Raw genomic sequence first — 20,417 nt, forward strand, 5'->3', positions numbered from 1 at the left:
GATGCTTCCATGACAGGGTGGGGAGCACACCTCAATCAACACAGCATCCAAGGACAATGGGACGTACATCAAAGAAAACTTCATATAAATCACCTAGAACTATTAGCAGTATTTCTAGCGTTGAAAGCATTCCAACCCATGATAACCCACAAATACATTCTTGTCAAAACAGACAACATGACGACAATGTATTATTTAAACAAACAGGGGGGGACACACTCGACACAGTTGTGTCTCCTAACACAAAAAATATGGCATTGGGCAATTCACAACCACATTCGCCTAATGGCACAATTTATTCCAGGGATCCAGAACCAGCTAGCAGACAATCTCTCTCGGGATCACCAACAGGTCCACGAATGGGAAATTCACCCCAAAATCCTGAACAAATACTTTCAAATTTGGGGAACACCTCAAATAGATCTATTTACAACAAAAGAAAACGCAAAATGCCAAAACTTCGCATCCAGGTACCCACACCGGCAATCCCAAGGCAATGCCCTATGGATGAATTGGTCAGGGATATTTGCGTACGCTTTTCCCCCTCTCCCTCTCCTTCCATATCTAGTAAACAAATTGAGTCAAAACAAACTCAAACTCATACTAGTAGCACCAACATGGGCAAGACAACCTTGGTATACCACACTACTAGACCTTTCAGTAGTACCTCATGTCAAACTACCGAACAGGCCAGATCTATTAACACAACACAAACAACAGATCAGGCATCCAAATCCTGCATCGCTGAATCTAGCAATTTGGCTCCTGAAATCCTAGAATTTGGACACTTAGGACTCACTCAAGAGTGTATGGAGGTCATAAAACAAGCTAGAAAACCTTCCACTAGACACTGCTATGCAAGTAAATGGAAAAGATTTGTTTATTACTGTCATAATAATCAAATTCAACCATTGCATGCATCTCCAAAAGATGTAGTAGGGTATTTACTACATTTGCAAAAGTCAAATCTAGCTTTCTCTTCCATAAAGATACATCTCGCAGCAATATCTGCATACCTGCAAACTACTCATTCAACTTCCCTATTTAGAATACCTGTCATAAAAGCGTTTATGGAAGGACTAAAGAGAATTATACCACCAAGGACACCACCTGTTCCTTCATGGAACCTCAATATTGTCTTAACAAGACTCATGGGCCCACCTTTCGAACCCATGCATTCTTGCGAAATGCAGTACTTAACGTGGAAGGTGGCATTTCTCGTTGCCATTACATCTCTAAGAAGAGTAAGTGAAATTCAGGCGTTTACTATACAAGAACCATTTATTCAAATACACAAGAATAAGGTAGTTCTAAGAACCAACCCAAAATTCCTACCAAAGGTTATCTCACCGTTCCACTTAAATCAAACAGTGGAATTACCAGTGTTCTTCCCACAGCCAGACTCAATAGCTGAAAGAGCACTACATACATTAGACATCAAAATAGCACTAATGTACTACATTGACAGAACAAAACTAATTAGGAAAACAAAACAACTGTTTATTGCCTTTCAAAAACCTCATACAGGAAATCTAATATCAAAACAAGGCATAGCCAGATGGATAGTTAGGTGCATCCAAACCTGTTATCTTAAAGCAAAGAGAGAGCTGCCTATTACACCAAAGGCACACTCAACCAGAAAGAAAGGTGCTACCATGGCCTTTCTAGGAAATATTCCAATGAACGAAATGTGTAAGGCAGCAACATGGTCTACGCCTCACACATTTACTAAGCACTACTGTGTAGACGTGTTATCTGCACAACAAGCCACAGTAGGTCAAGCTGTACTAAGAACTTTATTTCAAACTACTTCAACTCCTACAGGCTGAACCACCGCTTTTGGGGAGGTAACTGCTTACTAGTCTATGCACAGCATGTGTATCTGCAGCTACACATGCCACCGAACGGAAAATGTCACTTACCCAGTGTACATCTGTTCGTGGCATTAGTCGCTGCAGATTCACATGCGCCCACCCGCCTCCCCGGGAGCCTGTAGCCGTTTAGAAGTAGTCTTCAACATTTGTACATTTGTAAATATATTACTTTAACCTTCATTTTGTACATACTTATTCATTCCATTGCATGGGCACTATTACTAACATACACAACTCCCACCTCACCCTCTGCGGGGAAAACAATCTAAGATGGAGTCGACACCCATGCGCAATGGAAACAAAGGAGGAGGAGTCCCTCGGTCTCGTGACTCAAAAAGACTTCTTCGAAGAAAAACAACTTGTAACACTCCGACCCAACACCAGACGGCGGACTATGCAAAGCATGTGAATCTGCAGCAACTAATGCCACGAACAGATGTACACTGGGTAAGTGACATTTTCCTTACTGCAGATTGACTAGAGGCATTCTTTTTGTTCCTACAGCTAGAATCTCCAGTTTGGTGCCCTTTAGTTTTTACAGTCATGGCACCAAGCATTACTAGGGTAAGTGTTTCCCTCTGTACCCACCCCTAGACTTTGAGGAGTCTCTGGGCCAACCCTCTTGTGCAGGCTTTTGGTGCCTTTTCTTTTTGGCTCTCATCTTTCTCTTTGGAGGAGGGGGCTTTTGGCCTCTTTCTTTTGGGCTCCCCACCAGTGGTGGTCCTGGGTCACTCTTGATTTGACCCATTGGTCTGCCTTCCTCCCAGTTCTTGATGGGAAAGTGGACCCATGTCTACCAGATGATGATGTAGCCTATCTTTGAAACAACTATGTAGCAGGTGCTCTTTCATGAACAGGTTATACAGCCCATCATAATCTTGTACCTTGTTTTCAGCTAATTAACCACCCAGTGGTGTTTTACTGAATAGTCCTCAGAGTCTACCAAGGTCTGGGTTTTTCGAGCCACCCTGAACTTTATTCTGTACTCTTCAGTTGTAAATCCAAAGCCCACAATCAGGGTACCCTTCATGAGGTCATATGATTAGAATCTGCCTCATTTTGTGTGAGGAGCCTATTCATACACTTCCCTGCGAACAACTCCCACAACAGTGTGCCATGGTGCTTTTTCTCATTTCCCACTGTAAGGAAATGCCTCCTTGGCATGGTTACCCCCTGACCTTTTGCCTTTTGTTGATGCCAGTTATGAATGAAAGTGTGCTGGGACCCTGCTAACCAGGCCCCAGCACCAGTGTTCTTTTCCTAAACTGTACCTTTGTTCCCACAATTGGCACAGCCCTGGCACACAGGTAAGTCCCTTGGAAATGGTACCCCTGGTACCAAGGGCCCTGTTGCCAGGAAAGGTCTCTAAGGGCTGCAGCATGTCTTATGCCACCCTGGGGACCCCCTCACCCAGCACATGCACACTGCCTCACAGCTTGTGTGTGCTGGTGGGGAGAAAATGACTAAGTCGACATGGCACTCCCCCCAGGGTGCCATGCCAACCTCACACTGCCTGTGGCATAGGTAAGTCACCCCTCTAGCAGGCCTTACAGCCCTAAGGCTGGGTGCACTATACCACAGGTGAGGGCATAGCTGCATGAGCACTATGCCCCTACAGTGTCTAAGCAAAACCATAGACCTTGTAAGAGCAGGATAGCCATAAAGAGTATATGGTCTGGTAGTCTGTCAAATACGAACTCCACAGTTCCATTATGGCTATACTGAAAACTGGGAAGTTTGGTATCAAAACATATCATCACAATAAATGCACACTGATGTTACTCCACCTAACCATAGACTTCTCACTGACCCATGTCCTCCCTGCTCTGTGGAATGAACTCACCTAGTCCATACTAATAAGATTCCAGTCTAGTGATCTGCACACTGGCACAATTTGTTCTCTAAGGGCTCAGTGTCTGATAGCGGAAAGAGCAGAAACCTGCATGTATATTGTAGAAGGCTGGCTCAGTTTCTGGTGTACACCTATGGTGTGGCATTCAATCCGGAGTCGAGGCAACCCATAGTGATCGTGAATAGGTGTTCAGATAGCAAAAGCTCTCTAGGGGTAGCTAGGGCGAGCAGCGGAAGCGTATCTATGAGGAGTCTAAATCACTTGCAAATACCACAATAGCCAGTTACGCAACTGTACGCAAGAAAGAACCACACTGACTTTTGCAAAAATATGGGTTTCTTTATTACAACGCTTTAGACTATACTAACATTGGTATATCGCCACTTGGAGATATCTACACTCAGAATATACAGTTAGGAACAGAAATAGCATAGGAATACATTGGGTGCTATTTGGTGGGGGGGGGGCAAACCATATACTAAGAAAGTGGTATAAGAAGGGAGGTGCCTAACCAAGGTAAGTGTGTTAGAATTCCAGGGGTGAGGCAATAAGAAAATACCAGTGATAAGTAACTATAATCCCACAGGTGCCGAGTAGTTATCAAGTTGGGTGTCCTATAGGCTAAAACAGGACCGTCGCAGTTGGATTTTTATGGATTCAGGACCCTTCCCAGTGGACCTTGAGGAAGCCAGTCAGCACAAGCATGGTCGGAGAGTGCCCGCACCCCTGGATATCAAGAAGACCGGAGTAACTACACCAGGAAACCCAAGTGCATAGGGGTGATGTGACATTGGAAACCCTTGTTGGAGTCAGTGGAAGCCTCGATTTCCAGCTGCTGTCGAACCCGTGGACCAGGTCAGTGGAACCAGAAAGGGGGTTCTGGATGTGAAGAACCTGAAAAAGAAAGGGATAGTGCCCAGCCACTTTGGGCCACCCTCTTGGAGGTGAAGTCCCTGCTGGACGGTGAAGAAGTCCTCTAGCTGCGGAGTCCAGGGGCATGCAGGAGAGATCCTTGAAGTCACCCACCAGCTGTCCCACATCAGTGACCGGATTGCAGGAGGGTCAGTGGCCAGCAGGGCCACCAACAAGCTTTGGCAAAGGCAAATAGTAGTTGCAAGGTAAGTTGTACGTTTTTGAGGACCAGCAAGGTCCTAGCGACTCAACCCTTGGAAGAGTCAGGTCAGGCCTTCAGCAAGAGGGAAAGCCAGCTGGAGTCGAAAATGCCCACCGAAGTGACCCACTGGCAGCTGGCACAGGAAGTTGCAGGGTGGCGTCAAAAGCACAACAAAACAAGAATGCCACGTCGCAGGAGCTGCAGAGTGGAAGTTGATCTTGGAATTGCAGAGTGCTGGAGGCTGGGGCTTCTTGGAGCCTGAAGAGCATACAAGCCTTGGCAAGAGCAACATTTGCGTGCACAGGGGTTCCAGTCCAGTGGCTGCAGCAGGGGCCCACAGTCTTGCAAGTGGCTCAGAAGACAAGAGACCTGACTAGGCGGCCACAGATTCACTACCTGTGTTGCAGAGCCTTTCAGTGTCTGTGAGACAGCAGCATCCACCAGCCGGTCGTCGTTGTCTTGAGGTACTTGCGGATGCAGGGTAGTGACTCCTTCACTCCAAGGGAGATTCCTTCTTGCTTTTTCAATGCAAACCGAGTCCTTGTGACCCTGGAGGATGCACAGCCAGGGGTGTTGCAGAAATCGTGCAGGAGCTGGAGAAACAATGTTGGAGTGGGAGCCCACCCAGCTGGATACAGTCTTGTTTCAGTTCCAAAGCAGACCAGCAATGGTTCCGAAGGTCAGAAGCAGAAGAGTATTGCAGAGAGTTCCTGGTGTAGTCTTGCTCGACGAATCTGAGGACCCACCTGTGGGCCAGTCCTTAAATAACCCTAAAAAGGGGTTAGTCACTTTCTAGGGCGACCCACCTATTCGAGGGATTCGGGGACGTCATCTACCTTGCCTAACCAGTCAGACGCTCCCATCGGCCTCTGCCTACCTTGTTTCAAAGATGGCTGATTCAACTGGCCACCTAGCAGAGCTCTGTGCACCTCCCAGGGAAGGAGCTGGACAGGAAGTGGTCACTCCCCTTTCCTTTGTGCAGTTTCGCACCTGAGTGGGAACCGGGGAGTTCCTGAACTGGTGCAAACAGGATTATGTAAGGAGGGCACCAAATGTGCCCTTCAAAGCAATCTAGTGGCACGCAGAGGCTACCCCACCCCAGCCCATAGACACCTAATAAAAATGAGGAGGTGGTCACACCTCTCCCTTGCAGGAAATCCTTTGTTCTGCTTTCCTCTGCTTGAGTCAGGCTAACCAGCAGGAGGGCAAATCAGTGTCTGGGGTCTGCAGCCGCATGGGCTGACAGCCAGACCCCGTAAGGCTGCACAGGCAGAACTGGAGGAACCGCCAGAATACAAGGGATAATGCAACTAGCACTGGAATCAGTGTAGTTGCCCGATTCCTACATGTTTGATACCAAAAATGCCTTGGTTCGGAGATGTCATTATGTAGTTGACCCACTTGTGTTGACCAGTGTCCACTACATACCTTAAGATGGCTTCCCCACACTTACAAAGCCCAGGTATTGGAGTCTGGGGTTTGTAGGGGTTACCCTGCTCATACAGGGGTACCCTCACACTTAGGGACATGCACCCTGCCCTGGGGCTGAAGGGCTATCAGAGGGGTGACTAACAGTGTCCTAAGTGCAGTGACCAGGATATAAGGAAAGCCAATTTGCATGGGTGACATAATACATGCTGCAGCCCATGGGAGACCCCTGGTGTACCATTGCCCTGGGTACCATGGTACCATGTACTAGGAACTTACATGGCTGCCCCAGTTTGCCAATTGTGGAGTGTAAAAGTTTACCAGCAACCAAATTTAGGGGCGAGAGTACAGACACTGGGGTCCTGGTTAGCAGGACTCCAGTGTCGTACAGTCAAAACACACTGACGCCAGGTAGAGAGTGAGGGTAACTATGTCAGAAAAATGCTACTTTCTTACAGATGTGGAGGCTATGTAGGGACCCGAAAGTGATTTCGGGGCAGAACAGATTGAATGTTTAGTTGCATGCTGCCACCTACTGCCGAGCAAGGGAATTGCAGAGAAAAATCTGATTGTTTGGCGCCTAGGAGTATTCTAAGGTGAAGAATCGGCAGATAGATAAAATATCCACCAGAACGAGCGCGACTGAAGTTAAGTAACTTTTTCTTTTTGATCACTGAGAACCACCACCAGCAGCAGCTTATAAGGATTCAATTAATGTATCTTACTTGTCAGGTGAATTTCTGTAATACTGCCAAGTATCCTTCCTGACGTAGTCGGACATTGGGTGCTTCTGCATTATGTCCACCAGGAACGCTAATGGTGCACAGGACATGTGGATCTTTTCTGCTTTGCCTCCTGTCTCATCTGAAGCACTTCGTCGTCCATGAAGTCAAGTAGGAAAACACAAGCACTTGTCACAAAAAGTGACTTGGTAAAAGCTCACACCAAAAGGTGTTGAATGGTGTGAATAATTATGAAACTGGCTAAAAGTTAGTCCTGGATGATGGAAAATAAGTACAAAGATCCTGAAAACTCAGAGCGGAAAAATAACCTACAAGTAGCTAGCACAGTGCTGACCACCTGGGATTAAAAATCAGCCACGGACCATAAAGACACAGTAGTGCATGTGAGAATGTGTCTGTGTCCGTCTGACTGTGTGTGTGTGTGTGCGTGCTGGCGTGCAGTCCTATTTAGTGTTCATGAGTGTAAGAAGCTGGGCCTTTATGTGTTCTGTAAATACTGTGTCCAGGGGTTTCCCAGTGAGTGGACAGGGCTTGCTGTGCAATCTCAAAGTGCTCTGTTTAGGGATAGTACGGTTGAGCAGCCTTATTCTTAACACAGAGGAGTGAAAGACCTCTGCAAATAGACACAATAGTCAATAAATGAGAGATATGACTCAGGAAGGAGATCCACACCAAATAGAAAGTATATTTATATATGTATAGGCACCCGAGAAAAATTGTTCAGGTAAGTATGTTAAATAGGATTTCTTTTCACTTTGAAAGGTGGGCACTTAGTGCAATTTCTGAATTCTGCAATGTTATCCTATCGGAGGAAAAACAAGTTCTGCAAACAGGTAGAGTACAGCGACTTAAGACCAATCTCCTGAGGTTAAAATGAGTAGTGGGCAAGGTTCAACGCAGCACCCACAGTACACCCTCCGAGGCATGGGGGAAGCGTCAGGTGCCCAATCATTCCAATGGAGTTCAGTCCCTGTGGAAAGAGGGTGCAGGCTCTAGGCAGGGGGAGGTTTGGGCGAGGCAGTCCGGCTGAACCAACAGCGAGACTCAGCCCTCACAATGTTGTTTTTATCCTTTTCTCCACGGCTGAGGGCGACGTGTGCAGAGGTGTCTTCAGGTGTTGGGTTTTTCTGACTGGAGGTGTTGTGGAAGAGGGGGCTGCATGCAGAGGCTGCAGATGTTGTCAGGGAGTTCAGGAGGGGTGAAACCATGATGTACTCGGACTCTGGAGGGCTGGGAAACCGTGTTGGCACCAGTGGTCCTCTTCTACTCGGGTCAGAGACGGCAGGTGCAATGGTAACTTCAGATGTTTGTTTTCTGTGATTCCGGAGGCTTCTGAGTCCCTTCTTTTGGAGTTTTTTGTAGAACAGGCCTGCTGTTCACAGGAGGTCTTGATTCTTTATCGAAGGCACGCAGTACTTGGGTTTCTGGAGACACAGCTGCAGGACGAGTTGACTTTGCAGATTTCAATGAGGGGTGCAGAAAGGCCAGAGGGGTTGGTTCCAGGTCAGCTGCTTTTTTACTCTTCTGCTTTTGCAGCTCTTTGTCCTTAGTCTTCTTAGGTCGTCAGGATCTGCTTTTCTGGTGCCAGGGGCTCCTCTAAATACTGAATTTGGGTTGTCAGGGGTGTGTAAGGCAGTAGTCAAAAGACTACAGACCCTTGAGGTCACTACGCCCCCTGTATGACCACTTCCTGTGGGAAGTGGCCATAACCCTGTCCCAGAATTTCTAGCCTCTAGGGGTGGTACTAGCCTGGAGGTGGCACACCTACCTGGATAGCTTAGGTAGCTAATTTTCCCGCTTGTCCTTGTGGCAGATGGGCTCTGGACATGGGAGGTGTTTTCCTCCCCTGTGAGTGGAGCCAGATTCCCATTTCAAAGGCAGCAGCCCTTTGAGGCTGGGCGCCTTAGGAAGGCTAATAAGCCGGACATTCTGTGGGAACGGGGTGTTTAACCCTCTTCCCGGACAGTTTTGTTCTGGGCCTCCTGAGAGCAGAAGGCGTTCACCCTATGGGTCCAGAACGGTGTCTCGGTGGCAAGCTGGTATAAACATGTCCGTCAGCACAGCAGAGGGTGGTAGAGTTTCAGGGGGTACCTCTGCGGTGTCCTCCGGGTCCATGTAATGGTAAATCCAACCCTAGTATCAGTGTGGGTTCACCAGTACGAGCCGTGTGATACCAAACATCCCTATCTTCAGTGAAGCCATCATGTAGCTGGGGAACTCGTATTGACCAGTGTCCAGCACATATATTAAAAATGGCATCCCTGGTCGCTTACTATATCTGAGAGTTGACAAAAACATAACAGGAGCACATTTGCTCATGCAGATATGCCCTCACATGTAATATAACGCACCGTGCCTTATGGCTGTAAGGCCTGCTAGAGGGGTAACTTACTTATGTTGCATTTGTTGTTAAGTGACATGGCACATGGGCTTTCTGCTGCATTTCACACCTCCTGCATAAGGCAGAGTGCAGAGTCATGAGTTAGTGTAATACAGCACATGTGACTAGCATCCTAAGACTTGAGGGATGGGAAGGCCCCCATGAATCATGTATGTTTAGTTTTGTGAGAGATGTTAGACCTTTTTTTATTACACTGTAAACTAGGTAGGTGTTCACTGGTTCTTTGTCTTTTTTTCTAGGATGAACCTACGAATAACTTGGATATTGAGTCTATTGATGCCTTGGCCGAGGCTGTAAATGAATATAAAGGAGGTGAGTGGTCTTGCCGTGTAACAAGTATAAAGCTTATTTTATCCATCCAGAGAAATCGAACTGGGAACCAGACACATCCAGCAAAACTCAGTTGTTTGTTAGGGAGTTCAGTAGTATACTGAGAATCGTCTGCAAAATAAAAATTCTTTCTTAGACCCCAAGTACTAAAGAAGTGCTTACAAATGTAAAGGGCTTCAGGAAGAACAGTCATCTCCCCCATGCCATTCTGGAAAAAGTTGAAGAAGAGCACGCAGCAGTAGCCTGACCTATAGGGCGTCAAAAGTACAAGGAATGTCATTGGTACCTAGCAGCCTCTTTCTGGTGGATAATTTTACTGCCGATTCCTCACTTTTTGTCTCTCTCCCCAAATGCCAGACTGAATCCTGAAAACTTCTCTGCAATAGTTCTTGTGTGCCAGTAGGTGGCACTGTAACCCAACCCACCCATAATTGCAGCGCCATCCACTGCCTGATGTGATGACAGGGAGTTGCATATAGGCGCGATTCCTGTGGGCTGGCGTTAGTTGCTCTTCTTCCACGCAGTGACTTAGTTCCTACAGTATTCTGGAGATAGCTTTTAGATATATATATATATATTTTTTTGTTTGCAGACGTTTGCTATAAACGTCTTAGAATAGTGCTAGTTTGTCTCCCCCTCAGATGACATGAAGTCACTTGGCGAGTGTTCCCTCATACATCAAAAAGCATCAAGGAGCAGGAAACCACATTATGTTGCTGAGCACAGCAAACATGGTCGGTCTCGCTTCAAATAGCAAGATCGCGCCTGGGTTTTTCTACATCCTCGGGTAAGTGCAAGGCTAAGTCAAGGGGCAAGTCGAAGAGGAAGCACAGGAAGTTCAAATGTGGTACTTTGCTCTCCCGGTGCTCCCACTCCATGCTAAGCCCCACTTTAGGCAGGAGCAATGGTGTGAAACCACACAAAGCATACCCCTAAGATGCTGCCTGGGAGGTAGACACTCTAATTTAATTTCTTCCTTCTTAGATGGAAGGTAAAGAGCCATTCAGGGATAGGGAAGTCCCATTGGACACTACCAGGTTCCTCCTAAAATGCCCACAAAATTCAGAATTTAATGGGCATCCCTAGACCAAGAAATGAGATTCGAAGGACACAAAGAAGACCAGCAAAAAGAAGATCCAATGCACAAAACCTGTGGACCTGCTGCACAAAGAAAAGGCGCCAAACCCTGCCTGCTGCACCCTGGACCTGACAATCGCCACTGAGGAGCTGCTGGACAACTGGACTGACCTCAAGAAACCTAGACGACCTCACCAATCGCCCAAGAACTGCCTCCAGAGTGGCGGCACAACTCTGCAACACAGAAGGAATCAGCAACGCAGTGAGGATCACTTCACTGACAGGCCGTTAATTCCCGAAACGGTAGTCGCAGCCAGACCCGCTCACAAACCGATGACTACAAGGACGAACCCTGCAAGTGTACCACGTTTGGTGGTACTGCGTCCTCCAGTGGCCAAACCGTACCGATACCCTGGGTACTTGTCAGCTGATGTCGGACACCAGGAAAACCTGCCATCTGAGGCTGAAGAAGGACCAGGAGGGTGCCCCAGTCGGGGGACTTCAAGAACACCCTGAAACCTCCTGGCAGAGTGCTCGTTGTCCTGCAAGCGACCCTTAAATAGACTTACCTCCAGATCCAAAGGGCATCTTTGCACACAGTTCCTGGACCACCAATTTGCTCTGCATCTGGCTGCCCTTTGCCCTGTAATGAAGAACCTGCTGTGCCCTAAGGGTCCCTCACCCCCTTGCAACCTCCACATTACAAGGGGACCCCAAGGAACCCCCTCTAAACTTACCTGTGCAGTGCTTTTCCAAGTGGTCCCCCGCAGTGGTCCTGCACCAGCTCCAGAGACTTTTTCCCAGCTGCCCCTGCCAGAACCGGGAGCCGCCTGAACTTCTCCAGGTGGCAGTGTGTGCCCACTGACGACGACGGCCAACCTGAAAAGGGAGAGCTTGGTAACTCAACTGTACGGTTTTATATGTATTTTTAAAGGTGACGATCCATTGATTCCTTTGGTGCGTAATTACGCACAGACTATTTTATTTCAGCTTCAAAAATCCGTATCTCCAAAAGTACTTAACCAATTTTGATAATCTTGGTCTTAAAAATTACATAAAAATCTGAGGTATTTTATAAATGAGTCTAAAGTTTGTTTATTCTCTTTTTTTCATCAAGAACAAGCTTTATTCTGTCATAAAAACCATCAAGTTATATGGCCAAAATACTCCATATAAATTACACAAATAAATAAAACAGATAAAATAAATTAAAAAAAATAATTGCAAAATGCTGACAGCAATAAAATCAATCAATCCCAGAGACCCAAACCACTAAGCATACATAATTAGCACTAGTAATCAACATGAATTCCATAAACAAAAAATGATACAGCCTTCTATACAAGATAAAAAGAAACATATATTAACAATCTATTTTTTTTTTTTTTTTTTTTTTTTTTAAAGGGTACCGTATGTACCTGCAACCACAAGGAACTTGCTAAGTGCATAAACCAAGATGGTTGAGGTGTCGCTTTTTAAAATCCTGAGAGCAACAGCATATTTTCGAATGCCTAGGCTCCAGCAAATTGGACGTATCCACTTACCGCCAGGAGGTAGCATAAGCTATACAAAAAAAAAAAAAACAGAAAATGTTCAACTGACTCTGAGGCAATGCCACAAGCTGGGCATAGATTTGATACAGATGTCGCCCTCCAGCTATTTTTAAAAGACATTATCGGCAAACACCCGTAACAAAGGCGAACATACAAGCTCTTGGCTAAGGGTTCAGGAATGGTGTCTTTAAAAAAAAAAAAGACTCATACCGGGGTACCACTTGAAATCGAGGAATTGATTGGTCAGCCGCCCATGATTTCTGCCAAGGGGATGATTATTTCTGACATAGGTCCAGTAAGCTTATTTCAGGGATTGCGTCTGGGCCTTTCCTTAGGCCCTGTGGGTTCTCCCAATAAATCCAGAGACCCAGGATGCGAAGCCTTTTTCCTAATCCGTCACATCAGCTCTTTGCAGGTATTGTTAGTTACCACCTTTTTCCTGGTGTCTGATGCTTAGGACCTGTACATCCTTTTTAGGTAGAGCGTAAGCTTTCAACATTATGTATACTTCTTATGGCTTGAAGCAATTTCATTTGTTGGTTGCAGTGTCCTTTAAAAATTCTTGCTTGGTAATGGTCAGGTCTCTTTTTCTGTTTCAGAGCAGCGACCAACTGCTGTATTATTCCACATTGGTTTGGTTGGACTATTTTTGTTGTTTCTTTTCACTGTGGGTGTTTTAGGCTGGTAGCTGCCTGTGTTTTATTGCAGCATTCCGTTCCTCCCACCGCCTCCCATGTCGCTGATATTTGTTTTGGCTTTATTCCAGTGCTGTCCTCGTTTACCTTTGGCTCCTTAAATGAGCTAATATTACAAAAGAAACAGTCACTGTTCACAAAGCCACAATATGCCCTTTCAGGGAGAATGTAGCTAAACCTAGAAGCAATGATGGGGAACTTGCTTAGCCTTGCATCTTGAGTCTCTCTCTCTCCAGGGCCCCTCCCTGCCAGCACTCATGACATTGCACACCGGGCGTTTCTCATCTATTGTGGCCATAAATCTTCCGAGGCTGCTCTGCTACTATTAACTTCATTAGAGCTTTGTTGAAATGCGAGGCAAAATGCTTGCAAGACTTTTTATTCTGTTAAAATAAAAAGAAAATATTTTTCTAGTCTTATTTTCCAATTTCTGTTCAGATGTTTACACAGCTCGAGGTAATGCAGTCACCTTCTCGTCTCTCCTCGAGGACTTGTTTAATTTGTGTCTCCCCAATTGGTGGCGGCTGCAATAAAGGCCCGCCCTCTTGTTCCTTCTGTCTCTTCCCCCCTATAGCGGCGCTTATTGCCACTTACATCACGCATTCATTTTAATTCATGGCGGCTGCTTTAAAGCGCCCCCTCTTCTTTTACAAGTGGTTCATCTCACTGGAAGCTTCCCGGGAAGCTTTTTTCAATCATTCACAAAAAGCTTTGTGGAAATGTGCGCGCGCTGCTTTACTAGGTGCCTTACTTTCCTTTTTAACCCCCACCACTAGTATTTTGGAGATAAAAGCTGGGCTGCTGTACCCTGTCTGGCTTTCTCTGTCTTGTCTAACGGCGCACAGAGTGAATGTTTGTTTACTTTCCCCTCACCCTTCCACATAATGATGGGTGCTTTTCTCATGACAGTCACTGCCTGAATCAGTCACGATTTATATACTTTATTTTGCCTGAAAAGCCATAAAAGTGAACAATTTGACACCATATCATAGTTAAACAACATATCAATTTGTAAAAAAGAAGAATAAATGAAATACCACATTAAACATTTAAAAACCCTAAATGAATTTTAATATCAGATGATTTTAAGACAGTACAATACAAACATTATTATTCTTAAAATCTTAAAATCCTATCATATTAACTATATAAGATTAATGGCTCATTATCTTATTCCAATCAAATCAAGTAGCAAGTTATTATAATAAATAACTAAGACCAATATGTTAAAACATACAATTATAACAGTTCTCTAGTTCTTATAGCCCATGCACTTTGCAGATATCTTGCAACTGAAAAAACTATTTTATCATTTGTATCAGTTATCATTAAGCGCAATGCTATATTCCATTCCCTTATCCCCAATAATCTGCATAATGGGGCAATCCTCTTCTTCCTCGGGGCCACATATCTAAGGCAGAAGAACATAAAGTGCGCGAGTGACTCTGGTCTTTTTACAAAAATGACAAAATATTAAATTCCGGTCCTCCGCTCTCCATCTCGCAGTGAATGACTTGAGCGGGAGGATCCCTAATCTGAATTTAATATAGAGTGCTTTAGCATAGGGAGGATTAACATTATCCATATAGGCCTCAAATTTGGGACTACATTTATGATCTAGAAACTGCAGGGTCCGACTACCTTTATTATTATACCATGTTTGGACCAAAATATTCTCCCAATAGCACCTATTTATGCGCTCTTTTACTTCCTTGGTCAGATTCTGAGGAGCACTCCACACCTCTTCCATGTTAAGAAGTTTACACATGTCTCTAATGTCTCTAATGTGTTTAAACCAAGGGATCTTTAATGCACAATCATCTACTAAAAACTCCTCTAATGCTATCTGGAGAGTGGACAAATGCTCAGAAGTCCAGAGCCGAACCCAATACTTGAGTGGTCTTAATGCAATTACATTATGTATCTCATTTATAGCTAAATCAAATCTAAGGGGGATGAGAGGGGTGCTCATTGGCAGTCGTAAGAAGTTTCTTAAAAAGCGATTTTCTACTACAGTCAAACACCTAGAATTAGTGTGTCCACAAAGCTCAGCGCCATAGGTTGAAGCTGCAACTGCCGCTGCTTTATAAACCGTAATAGCAGGCGATATCTCCCCTTCTGAGATATTGGCAATTTTCCTCCCTATCACTATTGACCTCTGCCTAAGGGCCGTCAAACTCTTTCCAATCTGCGCCGACCATCCTTGATTGTCACTTAGCCTAATCCCCAAATAATCAAAGTGACTGACTCTCTCCACTAGTTTATCTGCTATAGTCATTTTCCCCCTAAAAGATTTGTGCGGATTAAAAGCCATGAACTTTGATTTGGTTGGGTTTATTTCAAGTCCTCTTTTGAAACAGAATTGGTAAAAAGCATCTAATTAATTTTGCAAGCCCATAGGTGTTATTGAGATTAATAAAGTGTCATCAGCGAACATTAAAATGGGAACAGAGGATCCAGCTAGCTTTGGGGCATCATGGTTACAGTCTAGTAGTTGGTCCGCCGCGCCATTAATGTAGAGCTTAAACAATGTTGGGGTCAAAATGCACCCTTGTCTCACCCCCCTATTAACAGGTATAGCTTGTGTTAAGTCACCACTTTCGGACCAGCGTACTTTAGCATACGTCCCCTCATGTAAGTACCTTATCAAACTTAATAGTTCGCCATCAAGTTGATAGCTCTCCAACACATTCCACAATAGGTCCCTTGGGACCATATCAAATGCAGCTTTTAAGTCGATAAAGGCTACGTACAGGTGACATTTCTTTAGTGACAAGTATTTCCAACAAAGGAGATTGCATCTGAATACCTGGTCTATTGTACTCATTCCTTTTCTAAAGCCTGCCTGAAAGTCGGAAAGAATATGGGATTCGTCTATCCATACCTGTAATCTATTCAATACCTGCTTGCTAAATATTTTTTGACTAACATCAAGCAGGCTGATAGGCCTATAGTTAGTAGGTTCTTCCCTTGGCCCTTTCTTATAGATAGGGACTATTATTGCTCCTTGCCACGAGGGGGGAAGTCCCCCCTCCTCAATATCTCGTTGCTAAGCGCATTTAGATACAGGGACCAAGTTGTAGGTCGGGACAGAAATAGATCACCAGGGATGCCGTCCAACCCAGGGGCCTTCCCTTTGTGGACAGATTGGAGAGCCAGAGTAGTTTCTTTCAGGGTGAAAAGGTCCAGGGCAAATTTAGGTGATGGAAGACCCCCAGAAGGTGATGAGTTTAGTGAATTAGGGCAAGAATCGTTGGGTTTTAATAGGGAGATAGTTGCACTGCTGGTATGAGGTTTCCTATATACGTTTTTAAAATGTGTAACCCAAACTTCGGGCTGGATTCCAGGGTGATTCTCCATACCTTGAGAGTTACCGTTATCTGCCACTAATTTCCAGAATAATTTGCAGTCCTTCCCATGAAGTGCCTCTACCAGCCTATTCCAGTATTTGGTTTCCCACTCTTTTTTTGCATTTTTTAGTACAACTTTGTACGCAATCCTAGATTCTCTTATTTCTCTGAGCTTCCCTGCCTTCAGTGCTCCCAATAGATGTGATTTGGCCTGACGGCAGGAGTTGGAAAACCAGCTTATCGATCTTGTCCCATTCTGTGTCCACCTCCTTGCTATCTGAAACTGCGATTTTAACCGGTTGGTCAAGGCGCCGTGCAAGTTGATCAAGTCCACCAATATAATGTTTGCATGCGTCAGTGGGGATAGTGTTTTTACAACTATTTGATAGATTAATAGTTCAAAATTAACATCACCCTCCGCCCATTCCCATTTCACATTTTTAAAATCATTTGTCTTATCTAGGACATAACCTTCGGCCCATGCTGTCATAGTTTTACAGGTGAATAGAATAGAAAAAAAGGTGGTACTCAGAGCATAATGATCACTGTCACTGCGAGGGAGAACGACCATATCTATGAGCGATTTCCAAAGAATATCATCTACCAATACATAATCAAGGTGACTAGAATATGATCCTCTCCTATATGTGGGCGACGCCGGGGTATCTGACCTGGTGTTCCCATTTACTATTCTTAGCCCCTTTATTGCTATAAGGTCTTCTAATAAGTCTATTGCTCCCCCTTCTTTCTTATTTATAGCCTTGACCGGCCCAGATTTATCCCATGCTTCTGCACACTGAATTCCTTTTTGCTGGATATCATCAATACAGTTTAAATGCATATTAAAATCTCCTGCAACGATTAAGCCCTGCCCACCCGGTAGAGAATTAAGAAAGTCTGTTAGTATATTGATCAATACTGTCTTGGTCCTATGAGTACCAGGCCTGACATATGTTTATGATTACTATACTTAAGGACCCTCTAGCAGTACTGAGTTCAACCTTAACAGCTAGCAAATCCCTTGAGGGGGTTACTAGCTCCCTAACTTTAGGAAACAAATCATGTTTTAACCAAATTATCAAGCCCCCTGCTGCCCTTCCAGATAATGAAGGGAGCGCGGTCTTCTGGAAGGTCCAATAACCTTCTCTATTAATCACAGATGAAGCCCATGTTTCCTGAAGTAAAATAATATGGCGTTGATCTATAAAACTACACCAGTCAGGGCTAATTGTTTTCTGGAACAGCCCTGCTACATTCCAGGATAAGAGCCTAATCGGTGGGTCGAATTCGTCTCCTTTATCTATTTGTTTCTCTCCGTTATTATTTAGGCGAGGCGTGGGGCCATGCGCGATCCCCTCTGCTGAAGCACTACAATATACTTTTGGCTCCACTCTCCAAGTGTACAATATCTGGTTACTTGCTGTAGTGAAGCCTGGGCTGGATCTACCCTCTCTCCCACCCTTTGTCATAAAGGCTTCACGTCAATCTATATCCGAGGTTGGACTGCACTTTGAATTCCTTTGGATACTTCTGGAAGTGTCCGTGTGCAGAGTTGTTGGAATATTATGTCTCTCTAGAGGGAACTGATTTTCCAATGATTGAGGGATTTTTTGATTAAGTGACACTTGTGACGAAGCGCCAGGTCTCATTCTTAAATCTAATGACAAAAGGCCCTTAACTAAGGTCTGGCTCCTCAATTTAAACCCTATGAGATCTGTTGATGATCCTGCTCTTGAATATCTTTGTGCAGTGACTATGTCATCTCTCATGATAGATCTACATTTCTTTGTCCCCCTTATCCAATGGATTACTTTGTTTATAAGGGAATCCCCTGGCTCATTATAACCGCTGCTTAGCTTAGGAACATTTGTTATGTATCTATCATGTCCACTATATCTAATCTGAGTTGGGGGAGCATTACTCCAAGGGTCTGTTGACCTATTATCCAAAAATTGAAGTCTATGTGTCTAACGGTTGGTATCTCTATTCCTGGTTATCTCCCACTTATTGGAAATGTCCACACCAGAAGGAGTGCTTGGGCCCCCATGAGGATTCTGAATTGCCACTTCGGTCCTTTTCCCCCTTTGCATTTCTGTCATGGATGGTTCGGCTAGGTGTGTTTTCTTCGCCGGGGAATTAGAGGCAGATTTGGGTATTGATTTCCTTATGTCCCCAACTATAGCAGAGATGCCAACCAACTTCTCATATATCATATGGCTAAAGGATGTAAGATATTCTCTGAGACTCAATATTTCAGCTCTTATTTGTACTAGTTGTTGTTTCGCTGGATGTCCCCTCTGAGTAGGTGCAGATGTTAGCGTCTACTCGTTCTCCCTTAGGATACTCCTCTCAGGGTCACAAGGCGCCAATGAAGCGAGAGGTGAAAATCGGTTAGTACAATTTAATAAAGGGGATACAGCACCCAACTGGGCAGGCGAACACAGATTCGAACCCTCAGTTGGATGATTGAGATTTCCTGACCTATTGGGTTCTAGATTAGGCCCCTGTGAATTAGGTGCCTGTGGTAATCTACCCACATGGGCAAAGAAGGATTTTATGTCCTTAGTAGTATCATTAGCACCTCTTTTGTGGGACTTTGAAGGCTTGGTCGCTAACAAGCTTTCCACTTCCTCTCTAAGGATGTCAATTTGGGACAGTGTACAGTTTTCAGCAGAGTGCCGAGGTACTTTCTTTGCCCCTCCCTGCTCAGTGGGATTGCCACTAGCTTTCCTCTTACCCATCCTATTTAGAATTAAGAGTTTTCCCAAGTTCAATGTCCCAAGAATATACGGGGAAGAAAGGAAAGGTGCGATCGCTAGGCAGTATATGAAAATTTAGCCTGATAACAATAATTAGGAGCTGGTAAATTGGATCCTCATCTTGAGGCTGAATCCATTCACTACAGAAAAAAGGGAAAAAGTGCCAAACAGTACCTCCAGGCAGCCACACTCCCATGTGCTGCCTATCCTGGATCCTTTAGGGGGATGTCAGGGGGGAGGCCCTGCCCTGCCTCTTCCTGACCAGGACGGGCCCGCCCTTGGCCCGGGCGCGTCCCGCGAGCGGGAGCGCTGAATCAAAATTTAAAGGGCTCCGTGCCCTGGTGCAGCCCCTCCTCCTCCTTGGCTTCAGAGTCAGCTGGTTTTCACCAGCGCGTCCCGCGAGCGGGAGCGCTGAATCAAAATTTAAAGGGCTCAGGGCCCTGGTGCAGCCCCTCTTCCTTGGTTTCAGAGTCAGCTGGTTTTCACCAGCGTGTCCTGCGAGCGAGCGGGATCGCTGAATCAAAATTTTAAAGGGCTCCGTGCCCTGGTGAAGCCCCTCCTCCACAGTCAGTTGATAACCTGCAAGCGTTTTGGTACTGATAGTGCCACCAGCTCGCATGTCCGCATTGGTCTCCCTGTCTTAAAAAGGCACAGCAGTCTTGGTGCTCCACGTGAAGAAAGTGCAGTTCTGCTTGCTCTGCTGACAGTAACGGCGCATCAGATGAAGGCGTTTATCTTCAGTTTCCGCCTTGTTACCTACAGTTACCTCATTTTCTAACTCAGTCTGGCCCCTTAGCAAACCATCCACCTGCCCGCTGCTCTCCGACCAATTTGCCAAATATACCTAAGAGCACGTCAGTTAGTGTTTTATTTTGTCTTCCTTGACACATACCACCCATGTCATAACAGAGAGCAGACAGGAACCATGCACTGTGTGGGAGGAGTTGTGCTTCAATGATTAAGTTGTTTACTATGAATCATGGAAATTAGACTTGTAATCACAGCTTCCCACTCTGACATTGAGTGATCCTGGGTAAGTTACTTTATCCGCTTTATCCGCTTTTGCTCCCCAGCCTTCTCCCCATCTCCAGTAGTTCTTTGATATACCGCCCTAAATAATTAAGAATAACTTACAAACGATCCAGACGTAGTTTTATGCAGGGTCACTGGAATTATGTGGCAGGAAAAGACAAAATTATGAATTTACAATGGCAATAGCTCAAACTCAAGCAAATGCGAGA

At 45.2% G+C, this 20,417-nt stretch overlaps 1 protein-coding gene across 3 annotated transcripts in view; it reads left to right on the forward strand.

The window, feature by feature from the left end:
* Positions 1-20,417, forward strand: part of ABCF1 (ATP binding cassette subfamily F member 1) — a 484,546-nt gene that overhangs the window by 439,904 nt on the left and 24,225 nt on the right. For all 3 annotated transcript variants that reach the window (XM_069241960.1, XM_069241963.1, XM_069241962.1), the window contains one exon: positions 9,652-9,724. In XM_069241960.1, coding sequence (XP_069098061.1) covers positions 9,652-9,724 — 73 coding nt within the window. The remainder of the gene's footprint in view (positions 1-9,651; positions 9,725-20,417) is intronic.

This window comes from Pleurodeles waltl, chromosome 6, assembly GCF_031143425.1.
Source record: "Pleurodeles waltl isolate 20211129_DDA chromosome 6, aPleWal1.hap1.20221129, whole genome shotgun sequence".
Taxonomy (NCBI): Eukaryota; Metazoa; Chordata; class Amphibia; order Caudata; family Salamandridae; genus Pleurodeles; species Pleurodeles waltl.